This window comes from Leuciscus leuciscus (genome assembly GCF_965113295.1).
Source record: "Leuciscus leuciscus genome assembly, chromosome: 2".
Lineage (NCBI taxonomy): Eukaryota > Metazoa > Chordata > Actinopteri > Cypriniformes > Leuciscidae > Leuciscus > Leuciscus leuciscus.
Window position 1 is genome coordinate 64,407,202 of NC_138726.1, and position 21,936 is coordinate 64,429,137.

At 35.4% G+C, this 21,936-nt stretch overlaps 1 protein-coding gene across 1 annotated transcript in view; it reads right to left on the minus strand.

Moving 5' to 3' along the window:
* Nucleotides 1-1,257: 1,257 nt before the first annotated feature.
* The window catches only part of emc4 (ER membrane protein complex subunit 4), a 28,685-nt gene continuing 8,006 nt past the window's right edge, over nucleotides 1,258-21,936 (minus strand). Inside the window, exons 5-6 of the mRNA XM_082161631.1 lie at nucleotides 1,543-1,703; nucleotides 1,258-1,456 (exon numbers count right to left, since the gene is read on the minus strand). Coding sequence (XP_082017757.1) covers nucleotides 1,421-1,456; nucleotides 1,543-1,703 — 197 coding nt within the window. The 3' untranslated portion in view covers nucleotides 1,258-1,420. The remainder of the gene's footprint in view (nucleotides 1,457-1,542; nucleotides 1,704-21,936) is intronic.

A 21,936-nucleotide genomic window follows, 5' to 3' on the forward strand; every position in this document is an offset into this window, starting at 1 on the left:
ACTAGAAAAAATGGAAATACTGGTAAATAACCCATTAAACACGGAAGTATTGTGCAATAATTTCAGACATTTTGTCATAAAGAGTCTTTAAACGAGTCAGAACCCTGTAGTTCTCTCGAGAGTTCTCAGTGTGTGTGTGTGTGTGTGTGTGTGTGTGATGGTCATCAGGCTGTTGTTGTTTTAGTCACACATTTTCACACAAAGCATGAGTTTGTCTTTCACACCAGAGAATCCTCATCCTCATTCTTGGCACTTGTGTAAACATGTAAACATGTTCTTGTGTTGATCTTAAAGTTCAGCGACTCCAGCTGAGAGAGAGTTCCTGTTCTTACACCCGAGAGAAACCCGTCGGTCGGGTCCACGGCTCATTGTTCTGAGGGTGGAGAACCTTGTTTATTACACGTTAGAAACACTGAGATGTGCTTCACACACACACACACACACGTCAGACGCTCATCATACACACCTGTCAGTCAGAGACGCTGCTGAACGAGTAAAGCCAGAGTCACGCCTGTCGAACACACACACACACACACACACACACACACACACACACACACACACACACACACACACACACACACACACACACACACACACACAAACTATCTCACCCCAAGATGAGGAAAACTAAAGCCTAGAGCAACGGTTAACACAGCAAACCCAGCGACTCTCAAACTATGACTTTCATAAGCGTGTTTCATACGTTATATGTCTATGGCTTTATATAAGCTAAAATTAATACATTTATTGATTTTATATCTATCTACATATATGTGTGCCTTTAAAATATCTTTATATATTATAATAAAGTTTAATATGAATAAAAAAATCTGATTTGCATTTGGGGAGAAATATGACTCGGATATTAACCTTACCTAAACGTGTGTGTGTCTTTAAAATATCTTCATATGTTAAAATAAATTTGAATATGAAAAAAAAAAAATCTGATTTGCATCATCTAAACATCCATGAGTAATTCATTTTCTTGCATAGAAATGTGGCTTTAATATACATTTCATTAATATAAGCATGTCTATAACATGTGTTTATATCAGTCCTCTCTAACTTTAAGCTAAAATTTTATAAAACAGATTATTAATCCCCTTATTTGCATTTTAATATGAGCCAGACGTGTTTTTCTTAAATACAGTTTCACCTAAACATCAATGACAAATAATTCATGCTTTATGCAGAAAGATATTTGAAATTTAAAAGTTAAGTAAAAAAAAGTCCATATTTTCACTTCAAGCAGCAAAACGTTAAACACACTTTATTATTTTGACAAAACATAAAAGATTTCCGTTAAACACAAATCACAGCATAACTTAATCAGCATGTGGGGTTAAATATGTTAATGTTAGATAGTGTGTGTGTGTGTGTGTGTGTGTGTGTGTGTGTGTGTGTGTGTGTGTATGAGTCACATGACCATTCCTCCGCCCATGATCTCCAGTCTCTGTGTAGAAAACAAACACAGGTCAGAAAGCACGCGTCTTTGAACACGACACACACACAAACGCAGCTCATGAATTATTCACGCACCTGAGGCGGCTCAATGAACGCCAGCCAATCAGACGAGTGTGTTGGGAGGAGGCCCATTGATTGGCACTTGTAGATGGCGAGGGCGGAGCCTAACAGGTTTCCCACGAGATACACCAATCCCTGCAGCCACTGCTGACTCGAGCTCTCCAGCAGCTTAAACGCTACACACACACACACACACGCACAGAGAGAGAGAGAGAGCTTAATCATGAGTGTGTGTGTGTGTGTGTGTGTGTGTGTGTGTGTGTGTGTGTGTGTGTGTGTGAGAGAGTGAGGGAGTGAGCGAGTGAGAGAGTGAGCGAGTGAGCGAGAGAGTGAGTGAGAGAGTGTGAGTAAGTGTGTGAGTGAGAGAGCGAGCGAGCGAGTGAGGGAGAGAGTGAGTGAGTGAGTGTGTGTGTGTGTTAGAGTGAGTGAGTGAGAGAGTGAGTGAGTGAGAGAGTGTGTGAGCGAGTGAGAGAGAGTGAGTGAGAGTGTAAGTGTGTGAGTGAGAGAGCGAGCGAGCGAGGGAGAGAGTGAGTGTGTGTGTGTGTGTGTGTGTGTGTGTGTACTCGTCTATCTATCTAAGTGGGGACCTTGGTGTCGTTACACACTCACTAACAGGGGACCGTCGAGCCAAGTGGGGACATTTTTCAAGTCCCCTGTTGGTCATGCTTTAAAACATGTTAAAATCAGCCAAAACACGCTCTGGTTAATTTTGTACATTTTTGACCAAGTGGGGACTTACATGTGTGTGTGTGTTTAAGTCCATACTCAGCAGCGCTCCTGTAGGCTGGAGCAGGAACTGCAGTGGCCCATTAACACACGTCGTTCACACTTCTCTATTGTCTGAATGGCTGCTGTCCTAGAGAGGCTCTGAGACTGTAGAGCTGCTGTTTAACTGCTTAGTTCAGGAGCTTTCAGTAACACTTTATAATAACTCCACGCTATTAATCATTAGTTAAGCATTAGTAAACAGTTAATTCATTTATAAAGCATTAATATACACTAATAAGCAGTATATAAATGCAGTTATAAATGCTTTATTCCTGTTTTAAAAGCATATCTATATTTGTGTTTAATAATTGTATTTTCATACTTTATTAATGATCAATTTATAATTTCTAAATGAAGTATAGCATCATTTACAAAGCAGTTATTTAGGAGTTGTCAGTGGTTCATAAGATCCCTTAGAAAGTGTGAGTAAATGATTAAACTATTTCAATGTACATTCATACATCATACACTTATTATTCAGACATATAGTAATAGTTACTTAGTGTGTTAATAAATGCTTTATTAACATGTATTTCTACTGTAGTTCAGGTAGTTATAAAACATTTAGTAGAGGTCAGTTCACTATTTTTTGTGAGCTCATCTAAAGTGAGGACTAGTTATGCTAGTTATGTAGGAGATTTAAAGGCTGTTAATATTTCTATGTTCTCTATCATTGTGTTGTGTTGTGTTGTGTTTGTTTCCTTTTTCTGTTTAGAAGATAACTGAGTCTTTAAATCTCCTTTATAAATGCTTTACTAGGCATAACTAGTCCTCACTTTTGCTCACAAAATAGTGAACTGACCACTACTAAATGCTTTATAACTCCCTGAATCTACTAAATTTACTCTAAGTGATCTTATTAATCACTGACAACTCCTAAATAACTGCTTTGTAAATAATGCTATACTTCATTTAGAAATGATAAACTGATAATTAATAAAGTATGAAAATACAATTATTAAACACATTATAGATATCCTTCTAAATCAATAATACAGCATTTAAAGCTGTATTTATAAACGGCTTATTAATGTCATGCTTTATGAATTATGATTTAACTGTTTACTAATGCTTAACTAATGATTAATAAGATGCAGTTATTATAAAGGGTTGCCATATATATTATATTATATTTTTCATAATATAACTTCAAATATGCATTTTTTTATAAAAAAATAAAAAAAACATGCCAAGAGGGGATCTGCAACTCAATGTCATAATTATAATGTAATTATTATTAAATTATTAAGATATTAATAATGTGACTGATAGTATTGGCTGCCTATTAATTAAAACATAATTTCTACTCTTAAAAAAAAAATCAATAGACATGTCCTTATTTTTCTGTTTCCTTTGTTTCTAGGATGTTGATGTACAGAGAAAGTCAGTGTTTGAAATATTGCTCAATTTAAATGCAACCAAACATATGTCGTTCGGTACCATCCAACAGTGGACCTTTCTTTAAGATCTAATTCAAAACTTTTGAGTTGACTTGTTGCATCTGGTCATTTTGAAGAAACAAAAATGAAATACACAATTTTCTTTTAAGGTCTTTTTTCATAATATAACTTCAAATATGCAAAAAATAATAATATTTTAAACATGCCAAGATGGAATATCATCTCTGAACGATTTCTACCTATACAAGAGGGGACTCGCAATAGCCTGCAATGGAACTGTGTGTGTGTGTGTGTGTGTGTGTGTGAACAGTTAAGTCTGTCTTTATTTTGTAACTATAGTTACAAAATAAAGACAGACTTAATTGAATTGAATTGCTTGAGGAAAGACCATTTAAATCTACAATGGGGTAAAAAATACAGACCGTCCGGCAGCAACAGTTCAAAAGCAGAGGCGAGAATATCCTCTTATCATTCATAATATAATTTTTTTACTTTCTATGCTTGGTTATGCAGTCCCTAACAATTTACTTGCCATTGTTATGTGTCATTGCACACACACATACATATCTATATTACTAACAGACCAATGTCGCTCTACACTGGCCGAGTGGGGACTCAATGAACGATCTCTATCTATACAAGAGGGGACTTGGCTGCAATGGAGCTGTGTGTGTGTGTGTGTGTGTGTGTGTGTGTGTGTGTGTGTGTGTGTGTGTGTGTGTGAACAGTGAAGTGAACTGGCAGTGAAGTCTGTCTTCATTATGTAACTATATATATATATATATATAGTATATTATATAGTATATTATATATTACGCCTTTTATCATTCATAACATTATTTTTCTTATTTAACGCTTATTTTCTCTCTTCATAGATACTTTCTATGCTTGGTTATGCAGTCCCTTTAGGGTTTATAGGATTAATCAAACAGAAATAGCTCTTTAAGGTAACGATTTCAGGTCACTATAGTGACCTATATTTAGTATAGCGTAAAGCATACTTTATACAGTGAATAATGATTTTATTAATCAAAATGAACTTCGCGTCCCCAGTTGGATGGTAAAGAACGATACGTGTTTGGCTGCTTTGTACATTTCTTGCCATCCCAAACACACTGTAAAGATTTTGGAGGTCAATCTCAAAATGTTATGTCGACTTGCTGCACTGAACATTTTTAGTTGGTTCAGTTGAAATATATGAAGTAGGGATGTTCATTTAACATTTTGTTTTCTGACTGAAAGCTGATGGTTGTTACCCAGTCATCATTAACTGACATGATTTGAAGGTTAGATTAGAATTAAATGGACTTAGAATAGATAGGTGTCTGTGACCAATTCAAAAACCTAAAAAATGTAGATTTACATGTGCAAATAGCAGCATAAACAACAGAACATGAGGATTCACACATCAAGCACCCGCAGTGCTTCTGTGAACACAGTAAACCAGAATAAAAGTGTATATATAACTGTATATATAGTAAATAGGCCAACTTAAATGAACAATTAACAAAACTAAAGTGCAATAAAGAATGGACACTTCAGGGTCTGTTTACACGACATAATTTTCAATTTTCACCTGACAATGCAAGCTTTTGAAAACGAGTTTCAAAGTGCAAGGTTTTGAAAACGATGCCTTTACCATCTGCATGTAAACAACATAAACGTGAATTTGTGAAATTGGTATGTCATTCCAACCCGGTCACACTAAATGTGTCTCTATAGCACACATTGTGTTTATTGTACAATTTATACGCGAAAAGGAGTTTCTGTGTGCATATGATACGCATGGGTGGGTTTAGGGTAGGTTTAGTAATGGTGTGTAATATGTAATATGTATTATATGTTTGGTTAGGATTAGTGTTGTAGGGTGCATGACGTGTGTATTCACCTTATTTTCCACGAGGGTGACGCCATTACGTTCGTTTTGTCATCTTACTTCCGGCTGAGAGGGACCTCAACTTCCGTCTGAAAGGACGCTAGTTTCTAGACGTAATTCTATTGTTCTAACGGTAAAATATGTCAAGTATTATATGCTCAGTTAGGGGCTGCCATAACAATTGGATTAAGAGGATAGAACAATTTAACCAACAGTGTTGCGAACACAATGTAAAGCGATCGGAATGTTGTGGAGTACTTTACGATTTACACCCGGATGTGCCGTGTCAGTTTAGCGGAAGTCGGATGACAAATTGCGGAAGCGCAAAGTATTAAAAGTGGGCGGGGCGGAATAAGGTGAATTACACGCAATAAAGTGCTATCATATGAATGTATTGAATGCATGAATAAGCCTTTCTGCATCTGACAGGGATAAAGAAGTTTGAATTCAGGCAATATTTTTAAGATGGAAAAATGCAGATTTTGAAAACATTTTGATATGGGCATCAAATGACAAATGCGGATCAAAGATAACACCTAGATTTCGCACTTGTGATGCTGGAGACAATAATTCAGAATCAGAAAACAGACTTAGACAGTTATGTTTGTGCAAATCTGTCAGCATACCAAAAAGTAACAGTTCCATTTTTGATTTGTTAAGCTTAAGATAGTTGTCATGCATCACTTACCTTTATTTCTTCCAGACATACGGTAAGAGCTGTAATTGCGAGATTTGGATCAGGGAGTGAGCTAACATAGATCTGCATGTCATCAGCATAACAAGGAAAAACCCCGTACCGTACTTTCTAATAATGTCACCAAGCGGCAACATATAGATGCAGAAAAAAGTAGGTCCTAGTACTGACCCCTGCGGGACGCCCTGCTGTACTAATGTTGCCTCCGATTTGTTCTTCCCCAAATAAATATACTGCAAAGAGATGCCAGAGGTGCCTAACAAAACACGCAACCTGTCAAGGAGGATGATATGACATATAGTGTCAAAAGCAGCGCTAATGTCTAGCAGAACCAAAATGCTGCAAGCACCCATATCAGCAGAAACATTAGGCGTTTCTCAATAGCAAGTACGCACAGTTTGGACTTGCCAAGTCCAGCTCAGGAGAATGACTCCCGAGGACGCGAGTCCGGTAATTCTGCTAATGGAACAGCACGTTCTTCAAAGCGTCAGTCAGCTCGCTCTGCTACTCCGGTTATCTCTGTATGTACATTTTAGGCAACAATAAAACAAAATATGTTATAAAACACCACACTGCCTCTTTTCGTTTTCATTTAAAGAAATCTTAAACATTATAGCCACACAAATGGTGATTGCCTGGATCTCACAACCTGGATCAAATTTTCATAAATCTTTATAAATAAACCACAGATTTGAGCTTTAAACAACTACATTCTCGCCTGAAAAACTCTTAAATTTACATTTCGTGACACAGTAACAGTAGTATTATATTTCAACTGTAAATTAAAAGATGGCGCTTCTTATGTTGTCATTCCCCTTGTAGCACGCGCAAGTGACGATTCTCTGTCAACCAATCAACGTCCTGCAGTTAGTCTAGCTCCACCCTTTAGTACCATACCACTGTGCTGGTACCCCAACGGAAGGGTACGCAAAAAGTGTTAAGGTTCGGCTTTTTGGTACCATTCACAACTTTTGACAGTGGAAACGGAAATAAATGCATACCGTACCGTACCGTACCGCTCAGTGAAAACAAGCCATTAGAGATTAGAGTCGAATCTTCCCTAACAATTTTTAAGTCTCTTTTAAAAAGGTATTTGTTTTCTCTGGCGTATTGATTTTTTTATTTATTTTTTATGTATATATTATATTATATTTTTGTGTATTAGAGTGTGTATATTTAGGATACGTATTTAGTTGTCTCGTACAGCACTTTGGCCAGTCTTGTGGCTGTTTTAAATGTACTTTATAAATTAATTAAACTTGAAACTACTGATTGTAATAATAGATCAAAATTCTTACTGTCAGTTAACCGGTTAGTCATAGTATTCTCAATGTATTTTAACACTGGCACTTTAGTTGAACCATCTGAATATTTTAAATGCAACAATCAACATAAAATTGAGTTTTGACCTTTGTGTATTTTTTTTACAGTGTATTTTTTAGGGCAATAAACCCAGACAGCAACATAGTGTTGGCCCAGATCCGGCCCACATCCGGGCTGTGTGGATTCCAGATGTGGGCCAGATCCGGGCCGATACTATGTAGCTGTCTGAGACTGGTGTTTTAGTGTTATTATGAACATCGCCATCACATTCAGAGATACTGCTAAATGTAAAAGCAATCAAACGTGTCATTCTTTATTATCAAACAGTGGACAAAATAAGTAAATTTGTGTAATGAAATGAATATAACATGTGCATGCATACTGCTGCTGCTTATCTTTAGCATGTACACTAACTTGTGTGGAAATGGGCATGGAATGGTGAAAAAATGCTGGCCTAAAAATGGTTACACTTAATTTAAGTGATATTACTTAACATTAATGAACCAACATACAATAAAACTACCAAAACACATCATTCATGTCTCAAATTAAGGCATTCTTTCAGAACTCTAGTGAAGGTTTCAGCCAACAAACATAAATTAAATATACAAAACAAAAAACACACAAACAACAGGCAGCAATATGCACTATTTTCTGCTGTTCAGAATTCAATGCAGTTTATGTTACATGGTTCATGTTTACATTAATGTACAAACCTTTTGTATAGATGGTGATGAAAATGAAAGACTAAGACTTGTGTATGTGTTTAGCTACATCTTATTTTTTTCTGATTTAAAAAAAATTATATTTCAGAATAATATATATCAATGTGGTATACGGTAGAAATATTACACATTTCAGTCTAGCTTAGGTTTTTAAATTAAATAACACAGTCTTGGAAATAATATGTAAGCATGTGCAAATAAGCCTGTATAGTAAATCAAGTTCTGTTGGTCTTTGTGTTTAAGTGAGAAATTAATTCATTTAAATTGAAAGATCTCAATGTTTATAAGATCTTTCAATTATGTTTAACAGTTTTGAGTGTATAAAAGAGTGTATAAAAATGGGCTCTGAGTTTTGGCAGTGGTTGTGTCTAAGTGAAATATGTAGTTTGGAAGATGTAGTCACTGAATGCATTAATACAACATTGAATGACACAGACATTTGCAACACTTCTACAATAATACCGTAGTAAAATATATTCAGAATCTAAAAAATTAAATACTATCAAAACAATTAGATGTAGCTGAACACATACAGGTATTAATCTTTCAGTTTCATCACCATCTATAAAAAGGGGAAACTTGGGGGAAATGTGTACTGTACTGTAAACAATGACCATGTGACATATAATGCTGTGAATTCTGAACAACAGAAAACAGCAGAAATATTTTATAATGCTTCCTGTTATTTGTGTTTTTTTATTTAACGTGTGTTTTTTGGGGGTAAAACCTTTTCTAGTGTTCTGGAAGAATGAGTTGATCTGAGACATGAATGAAGTTTCAGTGCATTTTGAATGTGAAATGAACTGCTGTCAAGCTGTAAGTTGGTTTGGAGAAGATATCATGGTCTTTTAACCTGACATCATTTAAGACATCATTTAAGACTGTGGTATAAATGATTGAATGATTTAACCATAACTGATTTCTAAAATAGGTATTTTTCATGTGTATGTAGACTAGGGTGTGTGATATTGAGTTGTTGCACTTCCCCCCCCACACACAATTTACATATCAATGCAGGAAGGCCTTAAAGGCCAGTGTTTTTCTTAGGTGAGAAAACTGGCCAACAACCCCCAGAGTAGTGTTACCAATATCTGTGCAACTTCTCAAATACACTAGAATAAACTAGAGAAAACGCTGGGATTTACCCTGCCAAATTTATTTTGTAAAGTTTTCTTTTGTAAAAATGTATTTAAAAAATAAATAAAACAAGAATTACACTATCTACTGTTCACTGCAGTTAATGTTACATTATCCACGTTTACAATACTGTACAAAAATATGAAACTGAGATTAACACTTGTATAGGTGTTTAGTTAAATATAATTTTTTTTGTTTTTGTTTTTTTTTAGATTCAGAATTTAAAACATCTGCAAATTGGCCTGTATAGAACATAAATGTCTGTTGGTGTTTGTGTTAAGTGAGAAATAAATAAAAAAAATTGCCAAAGCAATAATAAATGATCCACAGTTTGGCTCACATAAGCCCCGTTCACACAGAGATTCCGGAAAATACACTGATAATTTGTCCCGCGATTGTTTGTTTTCTGTTCATTCACACTCCCAGGGATTTTCTGAAATCAGTATTATATATTATAATATAATATTTAAATATAAAATCTTGTTTACTTGTTTAGCACTATGTTTACAATGAAACTAAATTAATGATTATTCCAAACACAAATAAAATGTAAGTTTCTCAATACTAAAGTCACTTTTTCAAAACTCTCTTCACACAGTGATCACACCATCCGTCTATGTGAGCTAAACTGTGGATCACTGCTTTGAAAGATGTCATTGAATGCATTTTGTTCCATTTACATTAATTATTCTTAAACACAAACACCAACAGAACTTTATGTTCTATACAGGCTAATTTGCACATGTTTACATACTCTTTTTAAAACTGTTAATAATAATAGTACTGTTAAACTGTTAAAAATAACAAAGTAATTTCAATCACATTGAAATAGATATTCTGATTCTAAAATATAATATAATCAAAATAATTAGATGTAAGTGTTAGTCTTTCAGTTTCATCACCATCTATACAAAAGGGGAAACTTAGGAATATTTTAGTACAGTAATGTTAAAAAGTTAGTTTGTTAGTATACTTTACTTTATTGCCCTTTTTCAGGAAATTTGTCTTGGACTCAAAGCTGCATTAGTACACAACATATACATACACACACAAACCAAAAAGAGTTTTAAAAAAACGGCATTACTACATCTTGCTATTTAACATATTAATAGATACAGGAATAAATGATTTTTTTGTAACGGTTCCTCTTACTCAGTGGGACTCTATACCGTCTCCATGATGGCAGCATCTGATACATTGGAAATAAAACATGGCTTGAATCACTCACTATTGTCTGTGCATTTTAAAAAAAATCCACGATTCATAAATTGATTGAAGTGATGAGTACTCTCTTACACCCATAACTTACATTGCAGTTTTCACAAGACGTACAAGCTGTGATTTTAATTGGACCAAAAGATTGCCATATGAAGTGTGCATCCAATAATTTAAAACGGCATAATGAAATAATTCTCTGATTTACACCGAACAGCCTAAGTCTTCTTAAAAAATACAATCGTTGCCGGAATTTTGAACAAAGATAATCAATGTGGGCTTTCCAAGTAAATGAACGATCAATGACCACACCTAGATACTTATAGGTATCCACCTGCTCAATATTATCATAGATGATAACTGGGCTGTAATCAAAAAGGATTATGTAACATCAACTGCAGTGAATTATAAACAGTAGATAGTGTCATTCTTGTTTTATGAAAGCATTTTACAAAAGAAAACATTGTGTAATGCTCCTGTTGTTTGTGTTTTTTTGTTTTGTTTTATGAGTGACAAAGTGTGTTTGTTGTTAAATCTTTTCTAATGTTCTGGAAGAATGAGTTGATCTAAGACATGAAGTTTCAGTGCATTTTGAATGAGAAATTAACTGCTGTCAAGCTGTAAGTTGGTTAGGAGAACTGAGTGAAGAGTTTTGAAAATGTACCTAAATATTGAGAAATGTGTCCTAGTGATTGTAAAAACCTCTAATTTAATTTGGCAGGGTAAATCCCAGCGTTTTCTCTAGTTTATTCTAGTGTATTTGAGAAGTTGCACAGATATTGGTAACAGGACTCTGGGGGTTGTTGGCCAGTTTTCTCACCTAAGAAAAACACTGGCCTTTAAGGCCTTCCTGTATTGATATGTAAATTGTGTGTGGGGGGGGAAGTGCAACAACTCAATTCACACACACTAGAGTCTACATACACATGAAAAATACCTATTTTAGAAATCAGTTATGGTTAAATCATTCAATCATTTATACCACAGTCTTAAATGATGTCTTAAATGATATCAGGTTAAAAGACCATGATATCTTCTCCAAACCAACTTACAGCTTGACAGCAGTTCATTTCACATTCAAAATGCACTGAAACTTCATTCATGTCTCAGATCAACTCATTCTTCCAGAACACTAGAAAAGGTTTTACCCCCAAAAAACACACGTTAAATAAAAAAACACAAATAACAGGAAGCATTATAAAATATTTCTGCTGTTTTCTGTTGTTCAGAATTCACAGCATTATATGTCACATGGTCATTGTTTACAGTACAGTACACATTTCCCCCAAGTTTCCCCTTTTTATAGATGGTGATGAAACTGAAAGATTAATACCTGTATGTGTTCAGCTACATCTAATTGTTTTGATAGTATTTAATTTTTTAGATTCTGAATATATTTTACTACGGTATTACTGTAGAAGTGTTGCAAATGTCTGTGTCATTCAATGTTGTATTAATGCATTCAGTGACTACATCTTCCAAACTACATATTTCACTTAGACACAACCACTGCCAAAACTCAGAGCCCATTTTTATACACTCTTTTATACACTCAAAACTGTTAAACATAATTGAAAGATCTTATAAACATTGAGATCTTTCAATTTAAATGAATTAATTTCTCACTTAAACACAAAGACCAACAGAACTTGATTTACTATACAGGCTTATTTGCACATGCTTACATATTATTTCCAAGACTGTGTTATTTAATTTAAAAACCTAAGCTAGACTGAAATGTGTAATATTTCTACCGTATACCACATTGATATATATTATTCTGAAATATAATTTTTTTTAAATCAGAAAAAAATAAGATGTAGCTAAACACATACACAAGTCTTAGTCTTTCATTTTCATCACCATCTATACAAAAGGTTTGTACATTAATGTAAACATGAACCATGTAACATAAACTGCATTGAATTCTGAACAGCAGAAAATAGTGCATATTGCTGCCTGTTGTTTGTGTGTTTTTTGTTTTGTATATTTAATTTATGTTTGTTGGCTGAAACCTTCACTAGAGTTCTGAAAGAATGCCTTAATTTGAGACATGAATGATGTGTTTTGGTAGTTTTATTGTATGTTGGTTCATTAATGTTAAGTAATATCACTTAAATTAAGTGTAACCATTTTTAGGCCAGCATTTTTTCACCATTCCATGCCCATTTCCACACAAGTTAGTGTACATGCTAAAGATAAGCAGCAGCAGTATGCATGCACATGTTATATTCATTTCATTACACAAATTTACTTATTTTGTCCACTGTTTGATAATAAAGAATGACACGTTTGATTGCTTTTACATTTAGCAGTATCTCTGAATGTGATGGCGATGTTCATAATAACACTAAAACACCAGTCTCAGACAGCTACATAGTATCGGCCTGGATCTGGCCCACATCTGGAATCCACACAGCCCGGATGTGGGCCGGATCTGGGCCAACACTATGTTGCTGTCTGGGTTTATTGCCCTAAAAAATACACTGTAAAAAAAATACACAAAGGTCAAAACTCAATTTTATGTTGATTGTTGCATTTAAAATATTCAGATGGTTCAACTAAAGTGCCAGTGTTAAAATACATTGAGAATACTATGACTAACCGGTTAACTGACAGTAAGAATTTTGATCTATTATTACAATCAGTAGTTTCAAGTTTAATTAATTTATAAAGTACATTTAAAACAGCCACAAGACTGGCCAAAGTGCTGTACGAGACAACTAAATACGTATCCTAAATATACACACTCTAATACACAAAAATATAATATAATATATACATAAAAAATAAATAAAAAAATCAATACGCCAGAGAAAACAAATACCTTTTTAAAAGAGACTTAAAAATTGTTAGGGAAGATTCGACTCTAATCTCTAATGGCTTGTTTTCACTGAGCGGTACGGTACGGTACGGTATGCATTTATTTCCGTTTCCACTGTCAAAAGTTGTGAATGGTACCAAAAAGCCGAACCTTAACACTTTTTGCGTACCCTTCCGTTGGGGTACCAGCACAGTGGTATGGTACTAAAGGGTGGAGCTAGACTAACTGCAGGACGTTGATTGGTTGACAGAGAATCGTCACTTGCGCGTGCTACAAGGGGAATGACAACATAAGAAGCGCCATCTTTTAATTTACAGTTGAAATATAATACTACTGTTACTGTGTCACGAAATGTAAATTTAAGAGTTTTTCAGGCGAGAATGTAGTTGTTTAAAGCTCAAATCTGTGGTTTATTTATAAAGATTTATGAAAATTTGATCCAGGTTGTGAGATCCAGGCAATCACCATTTGTGTGGCTATAATGTTTAAGATTTCTTTAAATGAAAACGAAAAGAGGCAGTGTGGTGTTTTATAACATATTTTGTTTTATTGTTGCCTAAAATGTACATACAGAGATAACCGGAGTAGCAGAGCGAGCTGACTGACGCTTTGAAGAACGTGCTGTTCCATTAGCAGAATTACCGGACTCGCGTCCTCGGGAGTCATTCTCCTGAGCTGGACTTGGCAAGTCCAAACTGTGCGTACTTGCTATTGAGAAACGCCTAATGTTTCTGCTGATATGGGTGCTTGCAGCATTTTGGTTCTGCTAGACATTAGCGCTGCTTTTGACACTATATGTCATATCATCCTCCTTGACAGGTTGCGTGTTTTGTTAGGCACCTCTGGCATCTCTTTGCAGTATATTTATTTGGGGAAGAACAAATCGGAGGCAACATTAGTACAGCAGGGCGTCCCGCAGGGGTCAGTACTAGGACCTACTTTTTTCTGCATCTATATGTTGCCGCTTGGTGACATTATTAGAAAGTACGGTACGGGGTTTTTCCTTGTTATGCTGATGACATGCAGATCTATGTTAGCTCACTCCCTGATCCAAATCTCGCAATTACAGCTCTTACCGTATGTCTGGAAGAAATAAAGGTAAGTGATGCATGACAACTATCTTAAGCTTAACAAATCAAAAATGGAACTGTTACTTTTTGGTATGCTGACAGATTTGCACAAACATAACTGTCTAAGTCTGTTTTCTGATTCTGAATTATTGTCTCCAGCATCACAAGTGCGAAATCTAGGTGTTATCTTTGATCCGCATTTGTCATTTGATGCCCATATCAAAATGTTTTCAAAATCTGCATTTTTCCATCTTAAAAATATTGCCTGAATTCAAACTTCTTTATCCCTGTCAGATGCAGAAAGGCTTATTCATGCATTCAATACATTCATATGATAGCACTTTATTGCGTGTAATTCACCTTATTCCGCCCCGCCCACTTTTAATACTTTGCGCTTCCGCAATTTGTCATCCGACTTCCGCTAAACTGACACGGCACATCCGGGTGTAAATCGTAAAGTACTCCACAACATTCCGATCGCTTTACATTGTGTTCGCAACACTGTTGGTTAAATTGTTCTATCCTCTTAATCCAATTGTTATGGCAGCCCCTAACTGAGCATATAATACTTGACATATTTTACCGTTAGAACAATAGAATTACGTCTAGAAACTAGCGTCCTTTCAGACGGAAGTTGAGGTCCCTCTCAGCCGGAAGTAAGATGACAAAACGAACGTAATGGCGTCACCCTCGTGGAAAATAAGGTGAATACACACGTCATGCACCCTACAACACTAATCCTAACCAAACATATAATACATATTACATATTACACACCATTACTAAACCTACCCTAAACCCACCCATGCGTATCATATGCACACAGAAACTCCTTTTCGCGTATAAATTGTACAATAAACACAATGTGTGCTATAGAGACACATTTAGTGTGACCGGGTTGGAATGACATACCAATTTCACAAATTCACGTTTATGTTGTTTACATGCAGATGGTAAAGGCATCGTTTTCAAAACCTTGCACTTTGAAACTCGTTTTCAAAAGCTTGCATTGTCAGGTGAAAATTGAAAATTATGTCGTGTAAACAGACCCTGAAGTGTCCATTCTTTATTGCACTTTAGTTTTGTTAATTGTTCATTTAAGTTGGCCTATTTACTATATATACAGTTATATATACACTTTTATTCTGGTTTACTGTGTTCACAGAAGCACTGCGGGTGCTTGATGTGTGAATCCTCATGTTCTGTTGTTTATGCTGCTATTTGCACATGTAAATCTACATTTTTTAGGTTTTTGAATTGGTCACAGACACCTATCTATTCTAAGTCCATTTAATTCTAATCTAACCTTCAAATCATGTCAGTTAATGATGACTGGGTAACAACCAGCAGCTTTCAGTCAGAAAACAAAATGTTAAATGAACATCCCTACTTCATATATTTCAACTGAACCAACTAAAAATGTTCAGTGCAGCAAGTCGACATAACATTTTGAGATTGACCTCCAAAATCTTTACAGTGTGTTTGGGATGGCAAGAAATGTACAAAGCAGCCAAACACGTATCGTTCTTTACCATCCAACTGGGGACGCGAAGTTCATTTTGATTAATAAAATCATTATTCACTGTATAAAGTATGCTTTACGCTATACTAAATATAGGTCACTATAGTGACCTGAAATCGTTACCTTAAAGAGCTATTTCTGTTTGATTAATCCTATAAACCCTAAAGGGACTGCATAACCAAGCATAGAAAGTATCTATGAAGAGAGAAAATAAGCGTTAAATAAGAAAAATAATGTTATGAATGATAAAAGGCGTAATATATAATATACTATATAATATACTATATATATATATAGTTACATAATGAAGACAGACTTCACTGCCAGTTCACTTCACTGTTCACACACACACACACACACACACAGCTCCATTGCAGCCAAGTCCCCTCTTGTATAGATAGAGATCGTTCATTGAGTCCCCTCTCGGCCAGTGTAGAGCGACATTGGTCTGTTAGTAATATAGATATGTATGTGTGTGTGCAATGACATATAACAATGGCAAGTAAATTGTTAGGGACTGCATAACCAAGCATAGAAAGTAAAAAAATTATATTATGAATGATAAGAGGATATTCTCGCCTCTGCTTTTGAACTGTTGCTGCCGGACGGTCTGTATTTTTTACCCCGTTGTAGATTTAAATGGTCTTTCCTCAAGCAATTCAATTCAATTAAGTCTGTCTTTATTTTGTAACTATAGTTACAAAATAAAGACAGACTTAACTGTTCACACACACACACACACACACACACACAGTTCCATTGCAGGCTATTGCGAGTCCCCTCTTGTATAGGTAGAAATCGTTCAGAGATGATATTCCATCTTGGCATGTTTAAAATATTATTATTTTTTGCATATTTGAAGTTATATTATGAAAAAAGACCTTAAAAGAAAATTGTGTATTTCATTTTTGTTTCTTCAAAATGACCAGATGCAACAAGTCAACTCAAAAGTTTTGAATTAGATCTTAAAGAAAGGTCCACTGTTGGATGGTACCGAACGACATATGTTTGGTTGCATTTAAATTGAGCAATATTTCAAACACTGACTTTCTCTGTACATCAACATCCTAGAAACAAAGGAAACAGAAAAATAAGGACATGTCTATTGATTTTTTTTTTAAGAGTAGAAATTATGTTTTAATTAATAGGCAGCCAATACTATCAGTCACATTATTAATATCTTAATAATATAATAATAATTACATTATAATTATGACATTGAGTTGCAGATCCCCTCTTGGCATGTTTTTTTTTTATATATATATAAAAAAATGCATATTTGAAGTTATATTATGAGAAATATAATATAATATATATGGTAACCCTTTATAATAACTGCATCCTATTAATCATTAGTTAAGCATTGGTAAACAGATAAATCATAATTCATAAAGCAGACATTAATAAGCAGTTTATAAATACACCTTTAAACGCTGTATTATTGAGTTAGAAGCATATCTATAATGTGTTTAATAATTGCATTTTCATACTTCATTAAATATTAATTATCAATTTATCATTTCTAAATGAAGTATAGCATTATTTACAAACCAGTTATTTAGGTGTTTACAGTGATTAATAAGATCACTTAGAAAGTGTGAGTAAATGTAGTAGATTCAGGCAGTTATAAAGCATTTAGTAGTGGTCAGTTCACTATTTTGCGAGCTCATCTAAAGTGAGGACTAGTTATGCTTTGTAAATAATTTATAAAGGAGATTTAAAGACTCAGTTATCTTCTAAACAGAAAAAGGAAACAAACACAACACGATAGAGAACATAGAAATATTAACAGCCTTTAAATCTCCTTTATAAATGCTTTACAAGGCATAACTAGTCCTCACTTTAGATGAGCTCACAAAAACTCGTTTTCAAAAGCGTTCATTGTCAGGCCCCCAAAATGGCATTTTCGTTGAAATGAACGGCCAAAACGTTTTCAGTTTTCAGTTGAAAATGATGTCGTGTAAACAGACCCTAAAGTGTGTATTATTTATTGCACTTTAGTTTTGTTAATTGTTCATTTAAGTTGGCCTATTTATTATATATACAGTTATATATACACTTTTATTCTGGTTTACTGTGTTCACAGAAGCACTGCGGGTGCTTGATGTGTGAATCCTCATGTTCTGTTGTTTATGCTGCTATTTGCACATGTAAATCTACATTTTTTAGGTATTTGAATCGGTCACAGACTATTCTATTCTAAGTCCATTTAATTCTAATCTAACCTTCAAATCATGTCAGTTAATGATGACTGGGTAACAACCATCAGCTTTCAGTCAGAAAACAAAATGTTAAATGAACATCCCTACTTCATATATTTCAACTGAACCAACTAAAAATGTTCAGTGCAGCAAGTCGACATAACATTTTGAGATTGACCTCCAAAATCTTTACAGTGTGTTTGGGATGGCAAGAAATGTACAAAGCAGCCAAACACGTATCGTTCTTTACCATCCAACTGGGGACGCGAAGTTCATTTTGATTAATAAAATCATTATTCACTGTATAAAGTATGCTTTACGCTATACTAAATATAGGTCACTATAGTGACCTGAAATCGTTACCTTAAAGAGCTATTTCTGTTTGATTAATCCTATAAACCCTAAAGGGACTGCATAACCAAGCATAGAAAGTATCTATGAAGAGAGAAAATAAGCGTTAAATAAGAAAAATAATGTTATGAATGATAAAAGGCGTAATATATAATATACTATATAATATACTATATATATATATATATAGTTACATAATGAAGACAGACTTCACTGCCAGTTCACTTCACTGTTCACACACACACACACACACACACACACAGCTCCATTGCAGCCAAGTCCCCTCTTGTATAGATAGAGATCGTTCATTGAGTCCCCACTCGGCAAGTGTAGAGCGACATTGGTCTGTTAGTAATATAGATATGTATGTGTGTGTGCAATGACACATAACAATGGCAAGTAAATTGTTAGGGACTGCATAACCAAGCATAGAAAGTAAAAAAATTATATTATGAATGATAAGAGGATATTCTCGCCTCTGCTTTTGAACTGTTGCTGCCGGACGGTCTGTATTTTTTACCCCGTTGTAGATTTAAATGGTCTTTCCTCAAGCAATTCAATTTTTGATAACTGATGTTGTTCGTCATTGTTTTCTTTTTTTTACTATGCATATTGTGATCTCTGATGCCTAGGCCTATAAATATATATTTTATTTAATTTTATTTTTTTTGCATATTTGAAGTTATATTATGAAAAAAGACCTTAAAATAAAATTTTGTATTTCATTTTGTTTCCTCTAAATGACCAGATGCAGCAAGTCACCTCAAAAGTTTTGAATTAGATCTTAAAGAAAGGTCCACTGTTGGCATGTCTATTGATTTTATTAGAGTAGAAATTATGTTTTAATTAATAGGCCACAACAGAGAATGAATTTCTTAAAGCAATAACTTTGCTGTAATGTCCACAACATAACGCTTCTGATGTTTTATAGTGCTTTCATTGAAAGTGTGAAAATGAAAGAAAATGAAAAATATCAAATAATATTCTGTATTATTTATTGGTATGGAACTGCTACTGAGGTACAGACGAAATTATTAAGAAAAGTAGTAACAATAAATTGTTAGGGACTGCATAACCAAGCATAGAAAGTATCTATGAAGAGAGAGCGTTAAATAAGAAAAATAATATTATGAATGATAAGAGCGCCTCTGCTTTTGAACAGTTGCCGTCGGGCCGTCTGTATTTTTTACCCCGTTGTAGATTTAAATGGTCTTTCCTAAAAAAAATCATATTTTTTATTTTTTGATAACTGATGGGTTATATATACAGTGTATATATATATATATATATATATATATATATATATATATATATATATATATATATATATATATATATAGTTACATAATGAAGGCAGACTTCACTGCCAGTTCACTTCACTGTTCACACACACACAGCTCCATTGCAGGCTATCAAGTCCCCACTAGTATAGATAGAGATCGTTCAGAGTTTCAGGTCCCCACTTGGCATGTTTTTTTAAAAATAAAAAAATGCATATTTGAAGTTATATTATGAAAAAAGAGCTTAAAAGAAAATTTTGTATGTCATTTTTGTTTCTTCAAAATTACCAGAAACACTAGTCCCCTCTTGGCCAGTGTAGAGCGATAGTCCCCTGTTAGTAATATAGACGTGTATGTGTGTGTGTGTGTGTGTGTGAGTGAGTGAGAGAGTGAGTGAGAGTGTGTGAGCGAGTGAGGGAGAGAGTGAGTGAGAGAGTGAGGGAGAGAGAGAGTGAGTGAGCGAGCGAGAGAGTGAGGGAGAGAGAGAGTGAGTGAGAGAGTGAGGGAGAGAGTGAGTGAGAGAGAGTGAGCGAGCGAGAGAGTGAGGGAGAGAGAGAGTGAGTGAGGGAGAGAGTGAGTGAGGGAGAGAGTGAGTGAGGGAGAGAGTGAGTGAGGGAAAGAGTGAGTGAGAGTGAGTGAGTGAGAGTGAGTGAGTGAGTGAGAGTGAGTGAGTGAGTGAGGGAGAGAGTGAGTGAGAGTGAGTGAGCAAGCAAGTGTGAAAGAGAGAGAGTGAGAGTGAGTGAGTGAGACTTTGATAGAGAGTGAGTGAGTGAGTGAGAGAGTTAGTGAGTGTGAGTGAGTGAGGGAGAGAGTGAGTGAGTGAGTGAGTGAGTGTGTGAGCGAGTGAGGGAGAGAGTGAGTGAGCGAGTGACAGCGTGAGGGAGAGAGTGAGGGAGTGAGCAAGCAAGTGTGAAACAGAGAGAGTGAGACTTTGATAGAGAGTGAGTGAGTGAGTGAGGGAGAGAGTGAGTGAGTGAGTGAGTGAGTGAGTGAGTGAGTGAGTGAGTGTGTGAGTGAGTGAGTGAGTGAGTGAGTGAGTGAGTGAGTGAGTGAGGGTGAGTGAAAGTGAGTGAGTGAGGGAGAGAGTGAGTGAGAGAGTGAGTGAGCAAGCAAGTGTGAAAGAGAGAGAGTGAGAGAGAGACTTTGATAGAGAGTGAGTGAGTGAGGGAGAGAGTGAGGGAGGGAATGAGTGAGGGAGAGAGTGAGAGAGTGAGGGAGAGAGAGAGTGAGGGAGTGAGTGAGCGAGAGAGAGAGTTAGTGAGTGTGAGTGAGGGAGAGAGTGAGGGAGGGAGTGAGTGAGGGAGAGAGTGAGGGAGTGAGTGAGTGAGTGAGTGAGCGAGAGAGAGTGAGGGAGAGAGTGAGTGAGTGAGTGAGTGAGTGAGAGTGAGTGAGCAAGCAAGTGTGAAAGAGAGAGTGAGAGTGAGTGAGTGAGACTTTGATGGAGAGTTAGTGAGTGTGAGTGAGTGAGTGTGAGGCCATCCTTAAAAATATTCTTGTTTGCCGTAACCCGACCGACCCTGTCAATTTAGTACTGACCCAATTATAATTTTTTTCCCTTTTAGTCCGACCGACTTACCGGTTGTAAACTTGCGTTAAGACCGACCGTTTTTTTTTTTTTACTACACACACTACACACACACACACACACACACACACACACACACACACACACACACACACACACAAATACTGTGATAACGTTTGCTAAGTACAAACGATTTATTTATTTTTTTCTTAAGGGGAGGGAGATAGACGTTTATATACTGTCTATGGAGATAGGGCAGACCTTAATTTATTTACATTTGTAATTGCTGCAAAAATGATAGCCTACGTGACATCAAACTGTCTGACGTTGTTTGTTGAGACATCTATGACGACGACAATAAATAACTTTAGACGCATTTGTTGTTGAACTGGCTGACATCGATTGAAATGACTATTTGCTCAAAAATCATAAAATACACTTACTTCTGGAGGTGACGTTGAATCGCGAACTGTAGGCAATGATCCACACTTGATTAAC